At 39.8% G+C, this 20,382-nt stretch overlaps 4 protein-coding genes and 1 non-coding gene across 15 annotated transcripts; 2 read left to right on the forward strand and 3 right to left on the reverse strand.

The window, feature by feature from the left end:
* Positions 1–1,921: 1,921 nt before the first annotated feature.
* On the reverse strand, positions 1,922–10,289 carry LOC124177650 (SAFB-like transcription modulator). 7 transcript variants are annotated; one of them, XM_046560261.1, is made up of 16 exons: positions 9,910–10,288; positions 9,320–9,407; positions 9,070–9,233; positions 8,615–8,959; positions 8,476–8,500; positions 7,281–7,428; positions 6,142–6,182; positions 5,919–6,012; positions 5,744–5,780; positions 5,442–5,610; positions 5,077–5,330; positions 4,394–4,896; positions 4,124–4,303; positions 3,838–3,974; positions 2,503–2,659; positions 1,922–2,348 (listed from the first exon to the last, which is right to left on the reverse strand). In XM_046560261.1, exons 1-16 carry the CDS (start codon positions 10,030–10,032, stop codon positions 2,180–2,182), a joined length of 2,634 nt encoding a protein of 877 aa, XP_046416217.1. In that variant the 5' UTR covers positions 10,033–10,288; the 3' UTR covers positions 1,922–2,179. The 7 variants fall into 7 exon arrangements, with proteins under 7 accessions (XP_046416217.1, XP_046416216.1, XP_046416215.1 ...); XM_046560260.1 differs by having other exon boundaries at positions 5,904–6,012; XM_046560259.1 differs by having other exon boundaries at positions 5,101–5,330; positions 5,744–6,012.
* A 78-nt stretch (positions 10,290–10,367) lies between these two features.
* LOC124177652 (condensin complex subunit 2) lies at positions 10,368–19,978 on the forward strand. Of its 3 annotated transcripts, none has more exons than XM_046560269.1 (2): positions 10,368–10,652; positions 17,818–19,978. In XM_046560269.1, exon 2 carries the CDS (start codon positions 17,827–17,829, stop codon positions 19,885–19,887), a length of 2,061 nt encoding a protein of 686 aa, XP_046416225.1. In that variant the 5' UTR covers positions 10,368–10,652; positions 17,818–17,826; the 3' UTR covers positions 19,888–19,978. The 3 variants fall into 3 exon arrangements, with proteins under 3 accessions (XP_046416225.1, XP_046416224.1, XP_046416222.1); XM_046560268.1 differs by lacking the exon at positions 10,368–10,652 and adding an exon at positions 17,483–17,630; XM_046560266.1 differs by lacking the exon at positions 10,368–10,652 and adding an exon at positions 17,483–17,626.
* Positions 11,259–13,630, reverse strand: LOC124177659 (CAAX prenyl protease 1 homolog). Of its 2 annotated transcripts, none has more exons than XM_046560282.1 (7): positions 13,328–13,630; positions 13,007–13,153; positions 12,735–12,938; positions 12,116–12,627; positions 11,893–12,040; positions 11,496–11,781; positions 11,259–11,384 (listed from the first exon to the last, which is right to left on the reverse strand). In XM_046560282.1, exons 1-6 carry the CDS (start codon positions 13,430–13,432, stop codon positions 11,557–11,559), a joined length of 1,341 nt encoding a protein of 446 aa, XP_046416238.1. In that variant the 5' UTR covers positions 13,433–13,630; the 3' UTR covers positions 11,259–11,384; positions 11,496–11,556. The 2 variants fall into 2 exon arrangements, with proteins under 2 accessions (XP_046416238.1, XP_046416237.1); XM_046560281.1 differs by having other exon boundaries at positions 11,893–12,036; positions 12,112–12,627; positions 13,328–13,620.
* LOC124177651 lies at positions 13,767–17,153 on the reverse strand. 2 transcript variants are annotated; one of them, XM_046560264.1, is made up of 9 exons: positions 16,994–17,153; positions 16,434–16,833; positions 16,126–16,356; positions 15,644–16,059; positions 14,958–15,549; positions 14,736–14,883; positions 14,414–14,642; positions 14,020–14,321; positions 13,767–13,912 (listed from the first exon to the last, which is right to left on the reverse strand). In XM_046560264.1, the coding sequence occupies exons 1-9, from the start codon at positions 17,017–17,019 to the stop codon at positions 13,860–13,862; spliced, it is 2,397 nt and encodes a 798-aa protein (XP_046416220.1). In that variant the 5' UTR covers positions 17,020–17,153; the 3' UTR covers positions 13,767–13,859. The 2 variants fall into 2 exon arrangements, with proteins under 2 accessions (XP_046416220.1, XP_046416221.1); XM_046560265.1 differs by having other exon boundaries at positions 13,767–13,946.
* A 185-nt stretch (positions 19,979–20,163) lies between the features above and the next one.
* On the forward strand, positions 20,164–20,235 carry Trnae-uuc. The gene has a single exon. It is a non-coding gene; the product is annotated as a tRNA-Glu (tRNA).
* The last annotated feature ends 147 nt before the right edge of the window (positions 20,236–20,382 follow it).

Here is a 20,382-nt window from a genome sequence, read left to right on the forward strand (position 1 = left end):
ACTCCACGCCCAGCCAAGGTGTTATTTGGCTATTACAGGGTCCGTTCGCGTCGACTATGCACTCGCGTGCTACTACTACTCCCAATGCAGGAAGTGAATGGAATAGGAAGGGATCGGTTTTAAGGGAAGGCAAACGATTTGAAGTATATGATTGTTTTTTATTATCAAGTAGTTAACGCAAACGAGTCGGCCGAGGGAAAAAGGTGTGGTTTTGGTTTAGAGGGACAGGTGTCTTGCTTGAGCGCTAGGATGGATCTGCGGAGTTTAGCGGGATGTAGAAAGCAAGCTAGCCGACGATAAGGGCAGACTACAGAGCGTAAGGTAACTAAGAGTGTGGGAAAGGAATATGAAGTCTGGAGGACGTAACAACCGTTTCGAACTCCGGCGAATGGTAGTTAAACAAAAAAGTTTAGAAAAACTCGGAAATCATCTATTTCCTTGGAAATTTCATGATATAGGATCTATTCGCTGTATAAGCGGTTTTACAAAAATATCTCATCCTAATTTGTTGGTCCTCGTTTCGTCGGAATTGAACACGCTAAATTGTTTAATGCGCATTATGCGCATATAACAAATATGAGGAAGGGTAGTTTTGTTGTTCAATTAAACAATATTTCGAAGGAATGAAGGATTTGTCATTAATTTAGGGAGGGACAAGTTATGCGTAATTTTAGTCTCAAATTATACCGTTGCATAACCACTGCAATGGCTCAAGAGAGAAAGAGGGGGGGGAAGAAATAATGAATGGAATGATAATCACGAGCTTGAAATCATTCGCCTCGGGTCGTTGAAGATTCCCCGAGACGGTGTGAAAGCAGGAAACGCGTTGAATAGAAATCCGCTAGCAATTGTATTGTGGGTGAAGGTCGCGGTTTAAAAAGAGTGAGACTCAAGTGCGTGAACGAGACCCTGTAAAGGAAAGGTAAATAAGGTACCCATTGACCTTTTAACGGCGGGGAAATATCAGTTCAAATCAACCTTTTATTAGACGGGAAATTTATAACTACGTTCAACGTGGTATTTCTTACGTGGAGTCCCCAGCCTGACTGCTGGGGAATATATCGACCAGCCCCACCGTCAACAGGTTAAAATGGGTAAGGAATTAAGCGTTATTGCTACAATCAGTGCACGTTCGAATTTCACCAAGAAAAGGAAATACAAATAAATCAATGCTTCAATCAATCGGTTGTTAGACAGCTCTACGTACTATAGATTTATTGAAGTTGTTTAATCTTAGTTATATATGTTTATAGGTACTTTGCACGATTGATTCACACTGTAATGTGCCATCATCCGTTGCGTAAGTTCGTAACTCGATGGATTTCTTCTCTCTCTTATTAACTTAATTGCATACGATATACACTATTTTAAATCGATATCTAGATTTACCTATTATTATTGATATTATAGTGTTGTTATCATTATTATTCACAATTAATTAATCAATTACGAGGTCGGTAGCGAGACTATGATTTTCTTTTCAGTGTTTAGTAGAGTTATTTCATTTTCCTTTCTTTACCTTCGTTCGCGTCTTCATTGCTCTTTTCTTTTCTTTTTAATTTTCAGTTTTCGACTCAATGCCAACTGTATTGCCCTAATTATTATTATTCGACTAAAATTGCATTTTGCGATCCCTGAGTACGTATCCATTATCGCGTGAAACATTTCTAACCACGTAACGATACCGATAATGGATGCAGACGACGGATACGCGTTCGTTAGTTTTTTCGTCTTATAAAAAAAAAAAAAAGAAAAAAGAAAAAAAAGAAAGAAAGCAGAGACAAATAGTCGGTAACACACTCTCGTATTCTAGGAATTTCGATAACTCCATCAGTTTGATAATTCGATGACTAGCTCAGCCGATTTTACATTTTATGAGTAAACGGGAATTAGATGTTAGCCTCGAAAACATAAAGTAAAATTAATTTGACGGTAGATGACATCGAAGTAAATACTGAAAAAAATAATAAAAACAAAAGAAAAGAAAAAAGAAAGTATTTTTTACTCTTCCCCACTGAAAAACTATATTAGCATGACGATAACTCAAAGTTTGAAAACAAATGTGTATATCATGCCAATTAAACTGTGTCGTTCCGGGTTATCGTTTTAAAATGTTTCAATTCACTTAGGGTACGTGTACTATTATATATAGTATGTGTACACATGTATACTACTATTATTAATATTTTCGCATGCTTGGCATCGACGATTTGTAGGGATCAAATCTATCGTAGGATGGACCTGTTCCTGGGGGAGCCAAAGTCATTGACGGCATTGGCCCGCCACCCTGGTAGAGAGGCGGACCTGGGTGTCGCATCGTGCTGCTGATGCTTCCGGAGCTGCTCCATCTGTGATAAGATTTGAAAGATGCTTTGGAAGAAGTGAATGGCAGAAAACGAAAAAAAAAAAAAAAAAAATAAATAAATAAACAAAAATATCAAAGCGATACTACGAGATCGTGTTTTACATGAATATTTCAAGTCATCTTTTTACACAGCATACCTGTTTACATTTTCCGAAGAACGGCTACTCCAACCTGATATTTCGTTACGAGGATCGCGAGGTCCACTGCTTGGTACAGAATTAAAAGACTTAGTCGACGGGGGTCCTGCGTGCCATCCGGCAGCAGATCGACTACTTTCTGCATACCGACTCTCACCTATGGACAGGACGATAATTTTTCAATCAATCAATGTTACTGATCTAGACCGGTGCTAAATTCTACAGTTGTTTAGTAAGAATTACTATTCCAATTTTAGCTTACAATCTGTCGAGCAAAAACGATGATTGATTTATCTTAATTATACCGATATAAACGCCAGTATGCTTTATTATATGCGTATTAATGTCAGGAAAAAAAAATTACGGATCGCAATAACCCGGAAGAAAAAGAGAATAGATGTGTCGCAAAGTGTAAGCTAACGGGACTCAAAAATGTATTCATCCGTAAATTGAACTTGGAAATTGGAAAAGGAGAAATGAGTTATTGAGCGTGAATTTGTCGCCGGATCAATAATGAGAACTTGATTATTGAAACAATTCCAACGGAAAAGAGCTGAATCTTTTTTTCTTTGGCTATAGTTAATTTTCGATAATCTCCTTCTTTGCCATAGATAATTATCGCAAATCTAGACTGATGATGGGTGCAACATACTACAAGAAAAAGCAAAGCGTCACATTATGAATGAGTTTTTTCTTTTCTTTTATTATTAATAAAGCATACATGGTCGTAATAATCCTGACACAACACGTCATCGTCGATTCAAAATAATCTTATGATGAGATTTCTTGTAAGGAGGTGAATTCCTCAGGATATAACCTGCGGTAAAAGAATTGTATTTTTTTTTTTTTTTTTTCGTTTGTTCAAGTTTTTACATTTACGATGTATAATTCGACGACGATTTGACAGCGAAATTCTATCGTTATCTCTAATATATAATGTATGAATATATTTCACATATGTATATACGCTGTATGGATGATCAGCAAAAGTTTAAGACTTCTGTTTGTACAAATTGTATCAATGACTGCGTTAATCGATATCACAGGTACTGTAAATTTTTGAATTTGAAAAGTAGCGAATTATATTTTACCTGCAACTCACACAACAGATATTAATCAAAATTTGAGAAAGCATCGACAGGTAAAACTGCATCAAACATATTCAAATTACAAAAAAAAAAATCGTATAATTAATAATTTCGTATGGTTTGCGACGAAAATAAACAGTACACAATGTTAATAGACGTCTGGTGAAAGAGATCAAACGCAGTTTGATGTATTTTACGAAAGGCGAATGCACGGAGCTCTTTTAGATATACAAATCCGAAAACTTACGAGGAGCGGTGGATCCGGGCGGTTTTGTACTCTCGGTGTAGCGTGTGTGACCGTCCCGGGTACTTCGATGGGATTCTGTTTCAGACCTTCGAACCTCTCGCTCTCTGCCGTACGTGGTCGACGTAGTTCTTTCATACCTATGAGAATTCATTGAAACTTAACCGAGTATAGCAGCTTCGTGTACTCAGGCTATTTTTGAAAAAGAATCCGTGTTCTTTGATCAACGCCCGCATGAGACTGAAGAAGTTAGAGTTGACGCTTTTCTAACATATTCTCACATATTCACCTGTCTTTATTCACTTGTCGAGGATCAATGGATGATGACGGAGCAGGAATCGTTTCACGTCGCACGATTACTTCCCTCCCTCTCGTTACCTCAGGGAATACGTCTGGCCTGCTACTGCGGGACGGGAACTCGCTACTTCTCTTAAAATCCTTCTTCAACCCTAGATCCTGAGTTGATCTACTGCAACAGGAGCACAAGATTGAGCTTCGATCAACGTGTCCGAACTAGGATATGTAATTTCCTGCTACATATCCCAAGAAATATTTTCACCTGTTCGATTCGTATCTAGAAGGCGGCGAGGGATCTAATCGTCTATCTGAGACTCTTTCCAAGATCTCTGTGCGTCTGTCGGAAACTCTCTGGGGGCTGTGACGTCGGCTGTGTTCGGTAGTGATGCGTTTTCGTTCCGGTTCCGGGTACAGGTCTCTCGGATCCCTTCTATCGCTCGATGTTCTTTTGATAGAAGGTGGCGGCGGAGGTCTTCGGCTCTCTTCTAACCGCATCTGCTGCCTCTTCAGTTCCAGTCGTTCACGCTCCAGTTTTTCCCTTTCCAACTTTTGCCGCTCTCTTTCCAATCTAAGCAGCTCCGCCTTCTCTTGCTCGATCCTCTCTCTCTCCCTGCGTAGCTTTTCACGCTCTCTTTCGAGCCGTGCAGCCTCTTCTCTCTGCCTACGCTCGATCTCCCGCTGCCTTTCCATATCCTCTCGTCGCCTCCGTTCCTCCTCGCGTAATATTCTCTCCCTCTCTCGCAACCTCTGACGTTCCCGTTCTTCCTGTAGAATAAATCGATTGTCAATTAAATCAAGTCCAGGAAATTGGACCGTCTCTTTCCACTGTCGCAGGTCACTTTAACGCGGAGTTTGTAATGAAGCGAAACCCTCGAGTTTGATAACTCGAATAAACCAATTCCTATATCCGCGAAATCCGCCCTGCGTTATAATCTCTAGACTAACCCGAATCTTAGCAAATGTTAGTACATCGTCGCGCCTGCGTCGCTCCCTGCTCCGGGAGCGTGTATGAGATCTATGATGTTCCCAAGACCGAACGCGTTTGTCACTGCTGCGCTTCCCTCTCTCGCTCTCTGGCTTCTTGCTTGTAGATTTGGTCGAACGAGCGTCCGAGTCCTTGACAGGTTCATCCTTTTTCTCTGCCGCATCGCTTTTCTTTTCCTCTGTGGCGTCTGACTTTTCCTCTGCCTTCTTGGCAGCTGCAGAAACGAAAGAAGAATGGCTCGATGAAAGTGTTGTAAGCACAGAAGAATCGTTTTAAATTTTTTTCCAAGATCTGTATATAAAGATTTAGATAAAATACAACTCACTTGGATCAACAGTTTTCTCCTCGGAATCTTTTTTAACGTCCTTATTGTCATTCTTCTCACAGATTTCAGAATTTTCCTTCGATGATTTCTCCTTGTCGTCTTTCTTATCGGACTTGACGCTGTTGGAGTCCCGTTTCCGCATATGGCTTTGTTGCGAGTCCCCCTTTGCCTGTTGAGGATAAAATTTCAAGTTTAACACAAGAATGTGTCAAGTTTCCGATTCTAACATGTAGCTCGTGGCAGCGCGTGATAGAACAATTGGGCTATAAACGATGTCAACCATTTTTCTCCAATTATCTTACCTTCTCAACGGAAATGACGCGGCCGTGAAGCTCCGTCCTGTGTAAATGTTGAATACATTTAGCCGCGTCTTCGCTAGTGGACATGGTAACATAGCCGTAACAACGAGCTCCAGGAGTCCTCGCATTAGTAACGACTTTAGCTCCAATAACTTTTCCATACTTAGAAAATACTTGCTTCAAGTCTGTGGCACGAGTAGTAGACGATAATCCGGAGACCCACAAGTTCCTACTGCTGGCGTTGATTGAACTAGAGGGTGATGTCTTCTTGTCTGAAAACGACCAACAGACATTTTACATTTAAAGAATATTCTTACGTTTTTATTTGCAAGCAAACGATAGTAAAACTTCTGAGATTTTCGAGTAGGAATTTTTTTATGTAAACAAAAATTTAAGAGTACCTTTGTCGTCCCTTTTCTGACCCTTGGCTGTAGAATCAGTACTGAAAATTAAGACCATATTTAAACATAATATAAACTAGTTACATGGTGTATTACGTAAGTTGAAAAAAATTTGAAAACGCGGTAGTGTTTTGCTTAGGCTTAATAAGTATCTCTGCAACTATGTTAAGCGAAAAAAATTTGGCTAGCAACTTTTATTTTAAAAACACTTTTCGCCATTACACAATGTCAATTAATCGGTGTCAAAGACTTTGTTTTCTTTTAATCTTCTGTTTTTACACCAGTATTATCACACATGTTCCGGATTTCGTTACGCCACCATCTTGGGTGCTCGATTGAGTACGACATTGTTGTTTATAGATTTATATTTGACACTGTGATTTTTAAATGCAGCAATAGTGGTGCAATCTTCCGCAGGCATATCAATTTGTACTCGCGCAACCGAGCACGATGCGAAATGTTTAGAGAGTCGATATCTCTTCTCAATTATTCTTTAGAGATATTTCTGGGCTGTTATTAAACATTTATCCAGAAAGCACAATGTCGCTTTGTGCAAATGCAATTTACACAAGATACCGTTACATGACGAAGCGTCATCTGCGGGCAGCATGGTAATAGTCTTCAATTGTCTTTCAATTATCACCTTCAGCGATTCTACCTTTGAGGGGTAAAATTCCACTTTTGGGATGCTGGCGAAGCTTATTTGGCGCAATTCAACACACGCACTGCACACATATTATAGGCAAGTTTTTAGTCGTATTTTGTTTTACTTTTTTTTTTTTTCTTTTACTTAAGAAAGTAAAAAATAACTTTTCGAAGCTTGCTAGCCAATTTCCAAATATCTTAACATATTTCCCAGAGCTAAGCATCAGCCTAATTATAAACTAAATTATACGTACGATAATATTACGGTGGATTGTAATAGGGAATATATTATATGTATATATGTATAGTAATTAATATTCTTGCGTGCGTGATACTGTCGGTATATTGAATATCTTGAAATAAATCATCGTGCGAATGCGGGTTGCGTAGCGGCATATCCAGCAGCAGATGAACACCAACGATAATATAGTCGTGTGTAACTTTAAGAGTGTCGAACCAATCCGAAGTTTTTTTTTAACCAATGCGAGACCAACCTCTTGCTTCCTCCTTCGCCTCCGTCTCCCTGCTTGCTCTTGAGCCCGTTGGCACTGGCTGCACCTTCCTTGCCGGCTCCACCTTCTGTTCTGCCACTCCCTTTAGAGTCTCCCTTCTTGTTCTCTTCGGTTCTCTTCTCACCTCCATCTGCAGGGACAATCAAGGTAGCAATGTGGTCACTCTATGACGCCCGACAATTCTCCTTCCCTCCCTAACGCGATCTCGTAGATAATCGCACACAATCCATTTCTCCTGTTTTTTGGGGTGGTTTTTTTTCCGCATCACTGTCAAATACTTTACACGAAACGTAGCGAGGTCAGGAAGCGCGAAAATTAGCAAAGACTTTGAGACTCGTTCTCTGCAACTTGACGTTACTGGTAAACCAACTTCAACTTGGAGCTTGGGTAACAAGAAGAGACACTAAAAAGGGCAAAGCAGCACTGCAGAATGCGTTTTTTTTTTTTTTTTTTTTTTTTTTTATATACGAATCGTAGGCGGGTATGTAGGCATTATTCCAGATATCTCAATGATCGTAAAAAATTTGCTCGACCAGAATTTCTAAGTTGTTGGCGGCTCCTTTGCACCATTTCACAGTAAATATCGTCCGATCGGCTTGAAGGATGCAAAATGTCGTTCTTCTTGAATTCCGTGTAGCAAAGAGAATTAGCTGATAAATATCCAACGATGCTCTATGCGGCAGGGTATAAATAATGTAATTGTGTAAAATACTTAAAAGACTAGGGCAGACTTAGTTGCTATCACCTGCAGAGTAGGCAGAAAAAAAAAAAAAAATTCGACTTCATATGCTAGATCATGATCCATATTATGAAAGCTGGTCGTTGGTTGATTTCCCATCAATAGAAGTTTCTTCTTTGCTGATCGGCTTGCAGGCGAAGAGTTCTTGCCAGCATCCCGTTGAGACAGTCTGAACCACCCAGATGATCGAAAGAACGTATGTATCCTCTCCAAATCCGTAGGGCAATGTTGCAGGTTGTGCCATAAGCTTTTGCATCTCATGATGCTCGTCGCAGTTCCAGTAAGTTTCGGTGCAGGAATCTCAGTAACGAGATTTAGAGGGTTGGAAGAACGTCCGAATGATTTGATGATCGTAATTTTCTACGTCTTCGGAAGACTTATAACTAGTTCTCTTTACATTACAACTACTTAAATGTTACAACTGTAAATAAGACTTACCCTTGCGCCTGTCGTGAGTTTCCGTCTGAAAATAGAGCATGTCAAAATTTAGACTAGTCGATTGGAAATGTCAAAGAATTTGGATACAATTGTAAATGAATAACTACAGAAATCAACGAGGAGTAAACAGTAATCATACCTCTTCGGCAAGGAGATTCTCTTCGTCTTCGCCAATTGTCAGATTAATCGAGTCCTCGTTATCAATTCCGTTTGCTTCGACAGCGGTAGGATTGGACAGAACTGGTGGTGGGCTTGATTCAGTCTTAACAGTGTTATCGACATCATTTTTATCGTTCTGATCCTCATCTGCTTCGTTTTCGATTTCTTCTTTTGGCTCTTCTTTTTTGACCTCTTCATTTTCAATATCTTCTTTCTTAGTAACCACTTTCTTCATGTCCTCCATCTTGATATCCTCTTTTTTGATATCTTCCTTCTTAATATCCACAGCCTTGACTCCTTCATTCACCTTGTCTTCTTCTTGTTCCTATTGAGTAAAATTGGTTACGCCAGTTTGCAGATGCGTTGAGGACTAAGATTGGCCAAAAATTATTTAAACCATCAGTTTGAAAAATTCTATCTTGATTTCTATATCACCTTCTTAACTTCCTTCTTGACTACGTTCTCAGAGATTTCTTCACTAGATGGGGGTGACGTCTCTTCTTTGATCTTCATTTCTGAGTTTGCTTGATTTTCCAAACTTTCATCTTTTCGATTATCAGACCCTTCCAAAGATTCTTCTTGGCCAGGTATGCCGGTTACTAAAAGTGCAAAGTGATCCCATGCAATAGTTACTTGAAATAAGGAAGTAGACTGCAACAGCAGACATCAGGGCTAAAAATCTCACCACTGTTTTTTCTTGGTATAACCTTGTTAGGTCCACCACTCGGTACAATTAAATACTCGTCAGGTTTGCCTCCTTCCTCTGTGATCGCCTGTCAAAAATATCAAAGATACGTGATACAAACTATTTGGAAAAAAGGATAAACACCACTGTGTATCAACTTCGTCTCGAGGAGTGGGAAAATATTCAAGATAAACAGCACGTCGGGCCACGTGATGAGCAAAATAATGACTCAACGAAGAGTGGGTAACAATCGTTGTTATTCAGATACGCGCTCATCGAGTGAAGAAACTGAGAAATCGAGGAGAAAAACCGGGAACCATGGGAAAGTGGTTTATCTCTATAGGCGAAGACAGAAGTCCTGACCAGAGGGAGTAAACGCCGGCTGTTATCGCGTTACGGCTGAAAATAGTTGAGGCAACACGAAAGGCGATAACGCATAATAACGACACCGAGGTGACAAAAAAAATCAATAGCATAAAAATGGCGTCTCACGCGTAACGTTTGCCGGACGATTCGTCATCCCACGCCCGATTTGATAATCGGTGTAGAGATTGGGGATCTTTATAATTTAATAGCAACTGTTCTTTTACCTTCGACAAGCGTTCGAGAAGAGCAGCTTTATTGCCGGTCTTGTCAAGCCCGCGTCTCTCCAGCTCGGTTTTCAGATCGATCACGCGTAGCTCGACCAACTTTTTCCCCTCTGTTTCGGCCATTGCTTGCAGCTATCCGTACAACTTTTAAAACGTACGCGGATGCTGATCTATACCGGAGTTTGATTAATGACGTGTCACGGTCTCGGATGTTGACGTTTCAACTTTTCTCTGTTATATCACCTAATTAATACTCTGTGCGGCATATCAATCTTGGCATATTACAATGGTGAGACACTTGTCGTTAACCCAAGATTGACACTGGCGGGCAGCGGTCACTAGTTCACGTAGTTCAGTGACAAACCGGAAACGGTGCCGTCGCCATTTAATACCTCGCGTTACGAACACGAGGCGTCACTAGTGCAGTGGAGTAGTATTTAACCTTGGAGCATGTACTACCTAGAGAGAGCAATCCATTCTCTCGACATCGCGAAAAATGCAGCCGAAGTGACGAGAGAGAGAGAGAAATATATATTAGGGTTACTACGTCTCTTTCACTCTGCATTTGATGACTGAGAGAAAATGTATCGAGCAAACAAGAGTGGAGCTGGAGAACCAGATTGACATGTATGTCCACTGTATGTATGTAGAACTACATTTCAGTGAAAGCAACACATACCTCTTTTTCTCACTTCTCCGCTGCACTTTCTGTACACGCGAAGCTACCTCCAGCCGCTCTAAAAGTAACGAAACAAAGTTTTTTGCTTGCTATTGGCATCCAATTTTCCAAACTGACGTATAATCAATCTTTGAAAAAAGATAAGGAGAATTTCTCTTTACGTAATAAGATTAATTTATTGTACATACATACACAAAAAATATCGTACATTACGCAATAGAAGATATAATAATATAGGGTTGACAATGTAGATTTCACAATTTTAAGTCAAGAAATCTGACTACATCTGTATTTTGATTTTTGTAACAATGTACAAGATAGAACGTAAGTAAAAAAAGGGAATAGTGAGTGCTTCTTTCTGACGTTTATTAATTTATTTATCAAAAGTTTAATTTCTCTCGAATTGAATTTACTTCGCATATTGTGCGTGAAAAAAAGAAGAAAACACTTTTTGAAGAAATACAATATATCATGCATGCTGATCTCTTACATCTGGTAATCGTCTTCGGGTTATCGAAGCGTTTCATCCATTATTCATATTATTGGTACTAGTGCCCAGAGTTGCTTACTGGACGAACCAACACATGTTGAATATGTGAAGTAAAACTGAAACCTTATATTTTTTCGATGTATAAATCTAGGGCTGATTATCCTTTTGAAATTGTTTTTGACATTCTTATTATGATGCATGCTTTAAGTAACATGCGAGATGGTGTAAGTACAAATTCCTGTTCTTGCCATGCATTCGGCTATATCATTCCCATTGTTTCATCTCGTTCCGCTTTTCTGCGATTGTCTGAAAAAAAAAAAAAAAAACATTCTTTCACCTCCAGATTTAATTAATAGAAATTTCAAAACTTTCCATTAAAATCTAAGGTTGAAAACTGTTTTGCTGTATTAAAAATACCTCGTGATTGATTCAGTGGCGGCAATAGCAGCAGCATGCTCAAAACGTGAAAGCGAATTATCTAGTTTGATTTTTTGTCATCCAGAGCTTCTAGTCGCTCAAGTAACGGGGGATGAGAGTGATGCCATCCTGAATAGAGCTTGTCAAATACAGGAAAACCCAGATTGTCTTTGTGCAATTTAACTAGTGCACTTTTCAGGGGGATAGTGTGTCCTAAGGTCTTTGCAAAATTATCTGCTTGAAATTCAAACTTCCGGCTGATCACAACGGAGACAAAGCCCATTAACTGAAAAAAGTACATTTGGACCAGGTGTGAATGAAGTCGGAAAAGAAGAAGGATTACGAGAGAGGTTAATGAGATTAATATCAAACGACAGAAAATAACCGAATTAGTTACCGTATTTAGCGGGATCAGGATGTACATCATTACGATAATTAATCCAATGAATATTGGCTGCGAATCGCTGAATCCGAATGCAGTGTACATTGGTTGATAGTTGAGCAGTTTAGCAAAGATAATGAATATTAATAGAATGTTGACCTGTAATCAAAGAATGCACGATCAAAATTAGAGTGAGCTGTGAAAAAGAAATACCTAAATACACTTTAGTCTTACTTGAGACAGTACAAGACACTTGAAGGTGTGATTCAACTTCCAGTGACCAAGTTCGTGGGCTAAAACGGCCACGACTTCGTCAGTTTCACAACCTTTGTCTTTATCGGTGTCATTGGCGTCTGGTTTATAATATTCTTTGACCAGGGTGTCGAATAGGACGATTCTCTTGTGCTTGTGAAAACCGTAAAGGTACGCATTGCTGTGAGAGGATCGTTTGGATCCTTCAACAATGTACAATTTGTACAAGGGAAAACCAAGGGATGATGCGAGCTCTTCAATTTTTGTTCTAAGCTCTCCTTCGGGCAACGGAGAGTACTTGTCAAACAATGGAGCTATAACCTCTGGGTATATAATCAGCATAAACAGAGTTACAATGCCGGTAAAGACCCACAGATAGACAAAGAAATAATCTCCTCCTATTTGAACTATCCAAACTACTCCGCATTTCAGCGGAATCACAATTATTTGTAGCACGATAAATTTCTTTATCTGGTCCTTTATATAGAATGAAACAGTCTGAAAAAGGATAAATTTTTTTATTGCTTGTGAATTCAGATTAAACGTAGCACAGCTTTTGGAGCACATTTGTCAAGCTTGACTAGTTATTTTATAAACATTCTTACCTGCTTATTGAATCCGTGCTTGTTTTCAAGCCAAAATGTATTGTAGACAGAAAATGGCAGGTCAACGATAGTGCTAAGGATGTTCATGATCAGCATGCAAGTACCGCCAATCAGTATTTCGTTATGCTTGCTAATTCCGCACGCGGTAGAAATTTTCACCGCCCAATCCCAAAAATGATGGAAGGCAAAAAACAGTATCATCCCCTGAAGATGATGAGTTTTAGATGCATGAACAACCAGAAGACAAATTAAAATTGCTTGCTTATACCCACCGTGGTGACGAATGTCGAAAACAGACTTTTGATGTTTGAAAAATAATTGCAATCGATGGCGTAGAGGCGTGCCTTATTATAAACCTCCGGCGTGATGAGGTCCTTCAGTTCGCCAGGGACGTCAACAAGTTTGTTCATTAACTTTGTCTGCAGGGAATAATCATGCAAATCATGTTAAGAGACTGAGGATCGAGTCACCCTTGGAATGCTTTGAAAAAACTGTTCCTAAGGGTGATGAATTTAATTTGAGAGTGGTACCGCATTGCGTGTCATTTAATAAGTCGAAAAATTGAAAGGTATAAACAGGGACTGAAAGCTAACCTGGCGAAGACTGAGATAAAACTTCCAGGACCAGAGAATCCATATTAACGCGAGCAGCTCGCATCTCAGGTTTTCTCCAACGAATTGTTCAATGGAAGATGACATGGCTGTTGTAGTCGTCTAAAAAATTTCTCCGAATTACCCTTGGCGTAAAAAGGACGACACACTGTGTTTCGCTGGTCTCATGTGTGTTCCCGGCCTATAGTCTCAAACACTAATATATATCAGTGTCAGTGGTCTCAAATCACAAATTGGAATGAATGATGCGACAGTAGACAGACTTTGAAGTTGTCTCTCTCGATGTTCGATATATCCAACGTCTTGATCCAAAGATGTCGCGGGAAATTTGAATTCGACGTAGTCGCAACGTTTGGGCGGTCTGAATTCAATAATCTCGACATATTATAGGAAGTTAATGAACAAAAAAACTGTAATGACGTTGTCTTTGTTTTTTTTTTAATTCGATGCAAAACACTTATCATAATATCATCCAAAATATACAATAGTACACATCTTTTCTTCTTTCATCGATTCATGATTGTTCAACCGGCGTTTCGTGTTGCACGTTAAACTTTTTTTGTTTACCTGGAAGCAAACGATCGGAAGCTGAGAATGTGGTCTGTGAAACACATCATACATGAAAACATTGGCTGCTTTAGTGTGAAGTGATTGAAAGAAAAATTGGTTTTTACCACGCTTTGTGTCGACATGGTTAATGCCTGCGGAACGCTCGATTGCAGCACTCTGCGAAGTCCTTCCACGGCCTGGCAAACCTCCTCTTCCGCGACCTCGTGCACGGCCCTTTCCACGTCCTCTTGGATAGTTAGACGCGGAGATTGAGACATGTTTTGAAGGATAATACGTAGCAGGCATTCTTTCGCTGAATGCGAAGGCCGGAGTTACAACCATTGTGTCAATGGGAGGCCAGGAGGGTTTGGGTATTATTTGAGCGTAATTCTGGGAGTAGACCGAGTGTAAGTCGAAGACATTTTTTCTGCAAGTAATTCAAAGTTAAAATCAAAAAACTGCAAAATGCAATGAGGAGCGGTAACAACATGTTTTGATGATGCAACAGTAACAGCTTACGCGGAAACTTCTGCTTCTTGATAAATTGTTGCGAATGCACCATTACTCGGAGTATGCCTGAGAAGATAATTTCCAGGTTTAAGCTTTTTTAACTCATGAACAACGTTATGCAAAATGACTAGGCTGTCTTCGCCGTTAAGTCCGTAGAGCCTTTTCATTTCGTTGTTTATTGATCCTATTGTTCTCCTTTCTACTTGGATAATATCCGAGGATTTCGCAGATATTCTGACTGCAGACAATACCTGATTAGTTTCCTGAGAGAAGGGCTGCTTCAATTGCGTCCTTTAATTGAAATTTATTTCAAGTTCAAATTGCAACATACCTCGAACGAGTGATGTATTCGGTCTGTAGGTCAGCATTGTCCACTGTTTCAATGCTTCTTCTGCTGTAACAGCCTCAGCACCAAGACTGACTTGGTGCTCCAGTTTAGGCACCAACATTATGGGGTGAAGTAAGTTTTTATTCATTCTCTGGAATTGTGTAAATCTAAAATTATGAAAGACGTACGCGCAGGCAAGTTTTTCTGCCAACAAGCTACAATTACCTCAACCCCATCTATTTTAGCGCGAACCAATATTTTATACTTCTCAACCATAGTCTTTGAGGAATCGATATCGCAGTTTTCAGGTGGACCAAGTGAAAATATTTTGTACGTGACATTATTTCCAACAGGTGGAGATGCAGTAGCCGAAATATTTGTTTTCGTCCAATTTTGAGTACGTGTTTCTGTATCTGGTGCATCATGCTGAACGCTTTCTACATTCATTTCATTTTCCTTATCGTCGTTATCGTTTATTGAGTCCAGTTCCATAGACTGAGCAATAGAAATAGCAGAGTGATCCTTTTCCTCTACACAAAAGTCACCAGAAGTGTGTTGTTGCGATAATTCTTTACTTGTGAAAAGGTCAAATTCATCTTCCATTTCGTGACTACTTGGACCACCCATCGCTTGCTCATTTTTTACCACAGCTTTGTTTTCCATGGCTGTATTTTCGGATGTTTGAAACATATCTGATTTTGGACCTGCACCATAGATGTCACTGTTTTCGTCTTCTAATTTCAATAGATCGTCAGAATATATATCCCCAAAAAGACTGTGATCAGTCACCTCCTCCTCAGTTCCTTGTTTGGAAAAGCTGAAATTTAGGAATGAAATTCTCTTAATTAAAATTCAAAATCCGTTGAAACAACGGACCGAAGGAGTTTGGCTTTTTCAGGATCAATAATTACTTGACTGAAGTATGATGTTTTGGGTGAAGAATTTGTGACCGTAGAATATACTTGTAAATCCAAGAGTTTCTTTGAGGTATAGTCATACTTGTAGGTGGTAATGGCTTATCGATGTAAATAATGTTTCCTTCCTCGCTCCCTTTCACAACAATTGGCAGAATCCAAGAACTTGTATAATGCGGGCCAAAATTAGTAGCCAAACAATTGAGTCCTCCTGACGAAATTACCACATCTACCCCATTAGACGCGGCAAGCTTCTCGCAGTTTGGATCTTGACTCACCGTTAATTTTTCAGATGTTTCATTGCTGTTGTCCAAATTGGTGAACACCGGATATAGGGCATAGAGTTTGTGCAATTCAGTTGATAAATAATTTCGCTTGTTGCCAACTGGTATGAATGCCCTGGGAAGTTGACCCTGCAGAATAATTTTGACCCAGTAAAACGATAGCAATAATACATCGACAACTAAGATATAAATTACCTTTTCCAAGAGTGTGGCCTCTAGTTCAGCAACAATTTTTTTCTTTTCCTTGAAAGCTATATTTCCTCCTGCTACATAGTATCTAGGAAGCTTTCGAGCGTTTAAAAATTTAGATTTCCACCGTGCGTTAATGTATTCTTTTCCAATAACTTTTATTTCAGAACCATTCCAATTAGCCTTTGCTAAAGCTAAAAATTCCTCCTGCTCTTTGCGTATCACTGGTAACAGTTTCTGTAGGTAATTCAACACAGTTACAAAACACTAGTTAAACACTATAGAATTTGGATGTGTTTTTTATTTATTAATACCATATACTGTTCCAGTTCGCTTCTATTTTGTTGATTCATTTGCGGTTTTTCTGATCCTGAAAATTGCTTTAAAACTTTCAGACAGATGGCATGTTCTTCTTTGGTCAAGACTGACAATCTGGGAAATTGGAACGGAGGTTTTTCGAGGCCAGGTACCCATTCCCATTTTTTTTCAGTCAGCGGTGGCCGCTTAGATTCTTTGCCAGCTACCCGAACTCCATCGGAGTCGTTGTCACTTGAACTTCCATCGTCTTTATCCCTATCATCGTCATCGTCGCTTTCAAAGTCTGTAAAAGGGTCGGTGAAAACACCCTGCATTATTCTATACATCGCACTTTCGTTTTTCAGTCTTTCTTCGTGGATGAACACGTCGTCTATCATATCTTCTAGTGGAGGGTACCTGAGAAATTTAAGGATGGTGAAAAGAAATCGAGTTATTCATCATTTCATTAACAAACATAAAGCCCTTACATCAAGTGAGATTCTTTCGACACGTTGCAAATTCACCGGAAAGATGGAACTTGGAGGTTATCTCCATTATTTGCATGAATTCTACCTACCAATCAATGTTGAGAAATTCCTCCATGCTGATAGCTTTTGCGTAAAGACGACGTTGCGAAATTCTTGCAATATAGTTCCAAATTTTGTCTCCTCAACAACGGCTGACAGTGAGAGCCTTTCAACATTTTCAAATTCGGAGCCTAAAAAAACCTGTGAGAGAAAAAGAGAGAGAGAGCAACTTTTATCGTGTTCCCGATTTTGTAGCGGCCTCTGCCACTGAAATAGGTCTTTGGAACTAGGCAACACTGATTTACTTATAGTTAATTGTAACAGTTATTATAGTCAGAGAATTTTCGTTATCCATATTTTCACATTAATAATTAATCTTATGACGCCCTTACGACGGCACATGGTCATAACGTTTACGTAAGGATAAATAGTTAGATTCGCTGTGATGCCAGAAGTTAGGTGGAAAATTGGGCATATTGTAAATTACGAAGCGTTTTGGAACACTTGGGACAGTATTTGAAATCCCGCTTTATGCACTAACTGACAGAATTTGTGTCAGTTCTAAGGCCTGGAGTATCGTAATAAGTGATATGAAATTTTTTTCGAATTGTAAAGATTAAAATTCGGCTCTAGCTTGACTGGTTTACTTGACAAGGGCTGGAATACAGCAGCATCAACTAAACGTAGGTAATCACCCGCAAAGTATATCAAGTAACGCATTCGTCAGCATTCTTTAAATTAACACCGCAAGCAGAGAGATGGTTCGGCAAAATTCCTCCGAGTAGATTCTCAGTTATTGTCTACTCAACATAAACATCGGCGGAAGCTCACTATGCTTAACAGAATCATACACATTTATTCGTGAAATTTGCAGGCAACAGTCATGGCACGCCGTAAGACGATCAATGCAGTTAGAATGGACGAATCATTCCCGTTACCTGCAGTCTCATCTCCGCTGCGACGAAGGTCACTCGCAGCTTCAGAATTCTCTAATACACCGAAGCCCTTCACTCAAAATGACGACGAGAGTGAAAGATTGGCTCGTCGTGCGGTTCCTGTGTCGATGGACAGCTCGTCGCAGATCGATTACTCTGAAAGACGTGCTTCTATAGGACTTGGCTCAGGGATCGGGGAGTTGTCAACGAATGCACTGATGGATCATTATAACCAGTGTATAAAATTATGCGCAGAGAACAAAATCACGACGAAAAATGCTTTTACTCTTTCTGTCATCGACCTTATGACTGTGCTCAATAAGCGAGATATAAATTCAAACAACATGCAGGGTGCTGGCACAACCCTGGATGTCAGTACAAAGATATATGGGGTTAGAGTAGATTGTGTTCACACAGACGTTTTTAAGATGGCAGGCGATCCTGGCAAACAGAATAAGGGCGAGGAGCAGAATCAGGGGGTAAACGACGCCAATGCCAGTACCGTTCAGGAGCCTGAATCTAAGAGAAAGAAAAAACCTCGCTCTCAGAAGATCCTCTGTTCATTGGAAAGTCTCGAAGGCACCCCTGAAACTATTAATCTGTGCTCGACTACTAACACCAGCGATTCTCAGACCACAGACATGCTCTTTCAAGTCACATTTCCCATTCATGCTACTAGTGGGCACAGATTGCACCTGCAAGAAGATGTTATACTTGAATTTGCCGCTAAGAAAAAAGCTGGGCCTGACACTGTCTATACAGGTATTAACGTTTTGGATATCGAAGATTTGGCCGACTCGAATATGTGTCCAATATTAGCTGATTTTCACATTCTTGGTTGGTCTGAGACTGATATACCTGATTCCCCACCTCCTGCATTCGGTCAGGAAGACAACAACTTGAGATTCGATTTGAATGCATCTGTAGGTGACCTCTGTGACAATGAAAATGTGGGAATGAATTACTTTGATCTGGACGAGGCTAGTCAGGAGAATATTGATCGCTGTACAAGGAAGCCTGAGCATGTTGAACACATCGTAGATTTCAGCCAAGCGGTCTCAACCACAAACACAAACAAGAGTAACACTTTGGAGTACTCATACTTGCAAAAGAGCGTTCACAACTTGCATTGGGCAGGCCCGATTCATTGGAAACCAAAGATATTCTCTGGCAGAGTTGTTGGAGCTTGCGGTCAGGAGGCAGTCAGAAAAAAAAAGGAGGTGAATTTGAAGTTCACAGTCAAAGCGTCGGAAGATAATGTTGAGAAACTAGAAGGTAAAATTTCCCACAGACTTCAAACCAAAACCATGAGGCAGACCTGGCAGGATGATAAACTCACTTTACCGGAGGATATTCATTACGAGAGCACTAATCCTACCAAGTTTTATTATCATTCGTCAATGATTAAGCAACTACTCCCACTGGACAAACCTAACGGCGAAGCTGCGGGAGAGGAGGGCAATCTTGATGCTACAGTACTCGACGATGACGTGGACTATGATTATGACAATCAAAACGATACTCAGAATTATTGCTCACAGAATGATGATGGGGGCAGAGGGGATGCCAACTGTAACAGCAGTCCGGATATGTTTCACGATGAAGACGGAGACCCACATCCTGACGGGGAATTATGCACTCAGGCATTGACCGGCGAGAATCTTGTCATTGCTCCAAAATCAACCACTCAAGTTCAAATCAATTATTCGACTCGTGCCAAAAAGATAAACATGCGCCAATTGAAGAACAGTATTTGGAAGACGTTGTCGCATAAAAATACCTTGTACGAGAATGGCAATGGTGACACGAACGAAGAGGCATCAAAATTGAAAGACGAGCGTAGCTTTGGCAGTGTTTACAAAATATTACCAAACACCTTGGGCAAGGATAACGCTGCAGCTCTTAGCCCTGCTCTAGCTTTCGTATCTCTTCTTCATTTGGCCAATGAGAAAACACTTTGTATCACTACTACTCCGGATATGTCAGATCTCAAAATATCTCAGGGTTAACAGAGCGATTGCAATATTCGTAATCATCTTTTTATCCATGTGCATTCGCACATTAATATAAATAAATACTTTATAATATTTTCTTTTTGTACTGAAAGAGTTTATTAATTTGTTGGACCATCGTCTTCACCGCTCCTCCCCTGTCTTCTTATCTTATATCTAATTTTATCGGAGGATATCTGATTTCACAGATATTATTTTATGATTTATAACTTATTTTTAAATATTTTTCGTCTGTGCGGATTATATAAAATAACAATGACATGATCTTCAGAGTCCCATGTGGTCTAGTGGCTAGGATAGCTGGCTTTCACCCAGCAGGCCCGGGTTCGATTCCCGGCATGGGAAATTTTTTGCCTTATTTCTTTTTGTAGCTACCGCTACTCTATGTTTTAATAGTATCCGGATAATATGAATACATATTATATACTAGTGTCTATCGGGTCAAGTTATTGAAACAATCAGTTAATAATATCAATGTTTGGCATATTTTAA

This window comes from Neodiprion fabricii, chromosome 3, assembly GCF_021155785.1.
Source record: "Neodiprion fabricii isolate iyNeoFabr1 chromosome 3, iyNeoFabr1.1, whole genome shotgun sequence".
Lineage (NCBI taxonomy): Eukaryota > Metazoa > Arthropoda > Insecta > Hymenoptera > Diprionidae > Neodiprion > Neodiprion fabricii.